The 7203-nt window shown below is 46.9% G+C and overlaps 1 protein-coding gene across 1 annotated transcript; it reads right to left on the bottom strand.

The window, feature by feature from the left end:
* Positions 1–1224: 1224 nt before the first annotated feature.
* Positions 1225–1880, bottom strand: LOC116291617 (uncharacterized). Its single transcript, XM_031698800.2, has one exon. The coding sequence runs from the start codon at positions 1813–1815 to the stop codon at positions 1225–1227; it is 591 nt and encodes a 196-aa protein (XP_031554660.2). The 5' UTR covers positions 1816–1880.
* Between the last annotated feature and the right edge of the window lie 5323 nt (positions 1881–7203).

The following is a 7203-nucleotide window of genomic DNA, read 5'->3' as shown; positions in this document are numbered from 1 at the left end:
CCTATGCCTGCTTTTCTTCCCTTTTCTTCTATGCCTGTCTTCCTCCCGCCTTACATCCCTCTCTCCCTGCCTTTCTCCCTCCTTACATCCTCTAACTGTCTTCCTCCTGCCTTACATCCCTCTCTCCCTGCCTTTCTCCCTCCTTACATCCATCTCTCCCTGCCTTTCGACTTCCTTACATTCCTCTCACTGCCTTCCTCCTTCCTTACATCTCTCTCTCCCTGCCTTCCTCCTTCCTTACATCCTCTATCATTGCCTTCCTCCTTCCTTACATCCTCTATCATTGCCTTCCTCCTTCCTTACATCCTCTATCATTGCCTTCCTCCTTCCTTACATCCCTCTCTCACTGCCTCCTTCCTTCCTTACATCCTCTATCATTGCCTTCCTCCTTCCTTACATCCTTCTCTCACTGCCTTCCTCCATTCTCATATCTCATATTCATGATTTTAAGCAGGTGTTCCTTGCCCTTCCAAATGCCTTTTAGCCAATTTTTTCAAAAATTAAAAATAGAAAAACAGTCAAAATAATGCTACATGGGCCACACTATCCCCAAGGGACTAAAAAGTACCAATAAAACGCATAAAATCATATAACTTGTTTTATTAGCGAAAAAGGAGTGTTTATTACGTATATGACTTCGAGGAACGCCTGGTCAAAATCATAGATTTTACACCAGCTCAAAATGTTTAAAATGGAGCTTAATCCGTTGGTGTAAAAATCATGATTTTAACCAGGCGTTCCTCGCTCATCCATACATGACTTTTTAGCCAATTAGTCCCCCAACTTTACGGAAAGATAGAAAAACAGTAAAAATAATGCTATTTGGGCCACCCCCTATTCCCAAGGGACCAAAAAGTTCCAATAAAACATAAAAATCATTTCACTTGTTTTAGTAGTGAAAATACGGTGTTTTTTTATGTATATGAGTTCGAGGAATGCCTGGTCAAAATCATGGATTTCACACCAGCTCAAAATGTTTAAACTCATCGACAAATGAGTTGGGGTTAGGTACCAGGGCGAGCTCAGGCTGCGATAGATCGCGTCCCCGCTGGAAGGTAACCATGGCAACCGGGCCACAGCTCACCACCGAAGATCGACCAAGGGTGCTTGGTAGAGGACACTGTGACCGGTTACCATGGTACCTCCTAATCCAAGACATTCCAAGCACCCCAACCTGAGAGAAACACGGAGACCGGAAGCTCGAAAGACGGTGATTTATTCAAGTTAACTCAGACGAGCAGAAGCAGAAGCAAGTGCCTCTATTGGGGTTCTAATGTAGCTCTGGAACGCGTTACTAGACCAACGACCCAAGGTCTGAATGAGGTGGTCTGGCACACCATTGCGGGCCGCAACCGTGGCTGCCCCAATCCTGAAACTATGGCTCGAGTAATTTCCCGGGACGTTTGCAACAGACAAAATGTCCCTTAGCCACTTTGTTAGAAGGACGCGGGTTAAAGGTTGTCCTGACTGAAAGAGGAACAGGGGACCCGGTGAGTCTCCCCGAATTGCCATGTATGAGAGTATTGCTTCAACCGCGCATAGAGGGGGTTTAGCTCTCCCAATGAAGATATGACACCCCTTGCGAAACGGGTCAGTCTTAGATGCCTTGACGTTGACACGAATACAGGTAGTAGACGTCGTGGAGTCCACGGCTATGTCGCGAACGTTTAAATGTATCTCAGGAGAGTAGCAATTAAGATTTGGCACAGTGAACTCTGCAGAACGAAGAAATCCAAAATAGGCTAAGCAACATGCTGCCCAAAACATGCTATGGTCCGCCAGGTCCATGTTCAGATGCCTGAAAATGATCCACATTATGTCGTCGGTAACAGGTAGTCGTTCAGGTTTTTTAAGGCCTTGCACGCGGTTGATCCCCTTGATGACTCTCTGTAGCCGCAAACAATTACGGAGAGGGTCAGGTAAACCCATCTCGACGTGAAGAGCACGGACCGCGGATAAATATACCTTGATTGATGCATGACTGATAGAGCTGGAAAGGAACGTGGCGAAAAGACACAAGGTCCATTCGTCGGCTGGACAGGGGGAGCCATTTGCGTGAATTTTACCCAGTTGGGTACAAAATTCAATAAACCTCTTTTGGCCGCTTGCATAGGAACGTCGGGTGGAGTGTGCTAGACCCTGTATGAGAAATTCGCGGCATCGAGCATCTAGAGAGCCAGTGTGAGCTCCTCCAGAAGCCAAGCAGGAATCGGGGTTGGAGACGGTTGGGCCCATGGTGCAAGTTGAAAGAAGACCTGCCAACGAAAACGAGAAAGGGCGTCAGCAATAGGGTTCTTTTCTCCTGGGACATGCTGGGCGGAGAAAGTGAAACTGGATTTGGCAGCGACTAACAGTAGACTGCGTACGAGGCCCATGATAGGAGGGACTTTGGAGGTTCTTGAGTTGAGGATCGCAACCACCGCCTCATTATCAGATCTAAAAAGAACGTGTTGCTTCACCCACTGATGACCCCAAACATGACCTGCAATAACAATCGGGAAGAGCTCTTTGTACGCTATTGAAAGGGGTATTTGAGGTTCGAACCACACGCCATTGAACCATTTCTCGTTCCAGAAAGCTCCGTAGCCCAACGCACCAGCGGCGTCAGAAGTGACAACTACCGTAGGGACTGGGGATAAGCCAGGATATAGCCAAAAACTAACACCGTTCCAGGACTCGAGAAACTGACGCCACCAATTAAGATCCAAGTGGAATTCAGCATTAAGGCGGATGGGGTGGGATGCATCCCTAAAACAGCACAGTAGGTTTATCATGCGACGAATGAAGGTGCGACCCGGCCAGACGACCTTAGCAGCATGGTGCAAGTGACCAATGAGAGATTCGAGGTCCTTTCGACGGCACCATCGACGATTAGCCCAAGAGTCGAGCAACAACCGCAGCCTTGTTAGCTTGAGCTCCGGTAAGCGGGCAACTTGATTAAGAGAGTCGAGTTCGATACCCAAAACCACCAGTGAGGTAGATGGACCTTCACACTTCTCGGGGTGAAGAGGGATGCCGAGATACGAACAGACGTTGATGGCGGTGCTTAAATTGCGGCTACACACATTGGCACCTGGATGGCCGGCCATGATAAAGTCATCCAAGTAATGTAGCAGGTCAGGGACGTCATAATTATGGCGCAGAATCCACTCCACCATACACGCGATTGAGTCAAAGATAAAAGGTGCGGAACGAAGACCAAACGGAAGGGCTAAGTCCACATAGTAATTATCACGCCATTTCATTCCTAGGAGAACGCGATCAGCAGGATGAACAGCAACATTCCGAAAGGCTGACAGAATGTCGAATTTGGCGATAAGCGCACCAATGCCTAACTTGCTAATCATTGTTATGATGTCATCGACTTTTATATATTGAAGGGAAAAGCTGTCCGGATCTATTCCATCGTTCACACTCGAGCCCTCAGGGGAGGACAAGTCCACAATGAGACGCCACTTTCCCGGTTGGCCGCTCTTGGGGATAGCTCCGAAACTGCTTATGTGCAGGTTCGGTATAGGTGGATGATCAAATGGGCCGGCGACCCTGCCTAAAGCCACTTCGTTGCTCAAGTACTCGTCAATCACTACGGGGTGTTCTTCTGCAGACTTCTTGTTACGTTTAGCTGGCTTAAGGGGAGCCTCGTTGAAGCCCAGCCTGAAACCATGGTAAATGCCACTCAACACATACGAAACTCGTTTTAGATCAGGATAACTTTGTAACTCCAACGCGAAGTGGTCGCCCTTGAGAGGCGACACTGCGGAAACTGGAGGAAGAGCTGGAAGGGCTGAAAGGAAAATACGTCCCGATTACAGACCTGGTTGGAAGAAGAAAAGGGGGGTGGGGGTAGTATACTCGTGTCAGAGGGTAAATAAAGAGGCTAGTCAGCATGAGAGAGAAGGAGTAAGTCTCGAGTGAAGGATTCTGGATGCAGCGCGATGTGCGATGTCAAGGGGTAAGCCAGGGGTTATATAACCTCAACCGAATGCAGAATAAATTCAGACCGGCAAGTTGTGTGGCGAGCAGAACAAACGGTAATAACAGCAGGACACGACATCAAATTATTGTGTAGGCGATAAGCGAGCGAACTATGTCCGTATATGGCAACGATTACAAGTCGCTAGAACGTAACGATGAGTATAACGCTATCGATGAATACGGCAAGCAAACCGTCGTATCAAGCGAGGAGGAATGAGGCAGGCGGTGTGCAGCTGCTGTCGAAACAGCCACGTCGCTAGGGCGAGCCCAACGAGCAAGCATGCAATGGCAATGAATACGACCGGCAAACTGTCGTAACAAACGATAGGGGATAATGCGCTATACTGAACTGTAGAGGCAGCCGGTTAAACGACTAATTCACTTTATTACATAAGCAAAGTGAGTCATGCGCTATACTGAATCGTGGAGGCAACCGATTAAACGATCAACCAACTACATTACTTAAGCAAGGTAAAATTGGCTATGGCAAGCCCAACGAGCAAGCATGCAATGGCAATGAATACGATCGGCAAACTGTCGTAGCAAACGATAGGGGATAATGCGCTATACTGAACTGTAGAGGCAACCGGTTAAACGACTAACCGACTTTATTACATAAGCAAAGTAAAAGTGGCTAGGGCGAGCCCAACGGGCCAGCACGCAATGGCAATGAATACGACCGGCCAACTGTCGTAGCAAGCGATAGGGGATAATGCACTTTACTGAACTGTAGAGGCAACCGGTTAAACGACTAACCAACTTTTACGCAAGCAACATAAAAATCGCTAGGGCGAGCCCAACGAGCAAAACACGCAATGGCAAAGTCCAACCAACTTTATTAGTTAAGCAAAATAAAAAGTACGAGGAAAGTGCAAAGGCAATGAATACGACAGGTGAAGAGTCGTAGCAACGATTGCGAAACAATATTAACATCTACTGTGAGAGAGTCGATAAAACTAAAACTTAAAGTGTTATGACTGAGTAGGCCATTGTTTGTAGTATGGTAAACATATTTAAAGTTAATTGCAATGTGGACAGCATGTGAACTGTCGCGTCGACCCATCGGCTTGACAAGTCGGAGAACTATTAAATTGCAAGGACTTCGAATGTACATATCAAACGGGAGGCTAAAGTGCCTGGAAAGCCGGCCAAGGTCAGTACTTACGGTACTTTGTGCGTGAGGAGGAAGGCGACGCAGGACGGCCCATTCTCTCAGACGCGGGATTCTCGTCGCGGTGGCAATCAACTGCAGGATGGCTGCCCGAGCACTTAGAACATTTATGGGCATACCGGCATGGGTTGTAGGGCGATGAACAATGCCCCTTATTCCATGAAATACAAATGGTGCTGCTATAAGATGACCTTTGGGATGCGCCAGCGGTGTGGAAGTTGTAAAGCTGGACGTTTATCTGTGACCAGTCGGTCAGGTGAGTTGCCGCAGCGTGTTCGCGGAAGGCTTGGTCGTAAGTAAACCACGCACGGCCCCCGAAAAGACGGTAAGTGCGGACAATAAGTAGCTTATACAAGACCAGGTCCTTCCAGCGTTGAGGGAAATGGGATGACAGTATCAGTGAGAAGATAGAAAACGCCTCGGTCCAACTAACTATGTCGTCGAATCGGCGTTTGGTTTTCTTTGGCTGGCTTGTAAGCACTAAACGACCATCTAGCATGAGTTGGGGTTCCTTAGCCGTTGCTGGGGCCAAGTTCGCGGGCATTAAATCGTTCAGGTCGATAAATTTTCCTGAAACAATCTGTGATACCAATTTGGATGGAATGGGCGAATATCCAGGGCCTACTACGAAAGGCTTGTATAATGTGGGCATGATGGAAGCCCAGGGGGATGACGCTGAAAACAACGAGCTTGGCGTACTGCCAGTGGAGCTCACACTTAATGAGGGAGGCAACGAAGCGTTGGCGTTTGGCAATGAAAATGTTGGTAAAAAGGAAGGAACTGACCTACCTCCGCTGAGGGAGCTTGCTGGGGTTTGACTGGGAGATACAGCTCCGCTTGGATCTAGAAAAGACGTTATTGTGGAGGCGAACGGGCCCTCAAGGAGCGACGAAGAGCCTTGAGTTGGTGTGGTGTTTTGAGCCGCCATTGCCTGGCTGACAGCGAGCTGAATAGCCGCCAAAACGTCTGGAGACAGCGACGCTGAAGGCGAGCCAGACGACAAGGTGGAGGACGTCGTCGACTTGGAAATTTCTGGGGAGGCTTTACTCATGTTTACAGTGAAAAAGAGGGGGGAAAACAAGGAAAAACTAGAAAAACTCTTGGTGCAAATCTACCAGCACTGCAAACACGGCAAGTAAGCCCCTGATAATGCCATGGGTCCCTCCCGCACATTGTTGGGAAGACCGCTGAGCAGCATGCATTGTCTCGATTTTAACTTCGCCTAAATTTCATTTAGCCACATTTAAAATGGAGCTTAGTCCGTTGGTGTAAAAATCATGATTTTAACCAGGCGTTCCTCGAACTCCTTTTAAAGGTAACACCCAATTTTCACTACTAAAACAACTTAAAAGATTTTTATGTGTTTTATTGGTCCTTTTTGGTCCTTTTTGGTCCCTTGGGAATAGAGGGTGGCCCAAATAGCATTATTTGGACTGTTTTTCTACGTAGTTTTAATTGGGAGAAAAATTGACTAGAAACCTAATATATGGATGAGCGAGGAACGCCTGGTTAAAATCATGACTTTTACACCAACGGATTAAGCTCCATTTTAAACATTTTGAGCTGGTGTAAAATCCATGTTTTTCACCAGGCGTTCCTCGAACTCATATACATAAAAAACACCGTATTTTCACTACTAACACAAATAAAATGATTTTTATGTGTTTTATTGGTCCTTTTTAGTCCTTTTTGGTCCCTTGGGAATAGAGGGTGGCCCAAATAGCATTATTTTGACTGTTTTGTAAAATATGTAAAATCCATGTTTTTCACCAGGCGTTCCTCGAACTCCTATCAAAGGGTAACACCCCATTTTCACTACTAAAACAACTTAAGAGGCAATGTCCACAAAAATCGAACAAATGGTGGCAAGGGTCAAAAAATCAAATTCGCTCTTCTTTTAAAGCTAGATAGGCCATTATTAGATATGAATCCCTGGGTAGTTGGTTTTCGAAAATATTATTTTATTTTCGAGAAAACGGCCACAGAAGAGGTTCGACCGAAACCCAAGCAAGAGACGCTCAAGAGGAGTGAAAATGGACAAACTTTGAACAGAGCGC

The sequence above is a fragment of the Actinia tenebrosa genome, unplaced genomic scaffold (assembly GCF_029948245.1).
Source record: "Actinia tenebrosa isolate PJP-AT-01 unplaced genomic scaffold, QUT_ActTen_1.0 PGA_scaffold17__23_contigs__length_9995812, whole genome shotgun sequence".
NCBI lineage: Eukaryota > Metazoa > Cnidaria > Anthozoa > Actiniaria > Actiniidae > Actinia > Actinia tenebrosa.
The sequence above is the reverse complement of the archived record's forward strand: the minus strand, read 5'-3'. Positions and strand labels throughout refer to the sequence as shown.

Bases quoted from the DNA above. Each gene is read 5' to 3' on its own strand.
- LOC116291617 (XM_031698800.2), bottom strand. From the start codon at position 1,815: ATGTGGATCATTTTCAGGCATCTGAACATGGACCTGGCGGACCATAGC.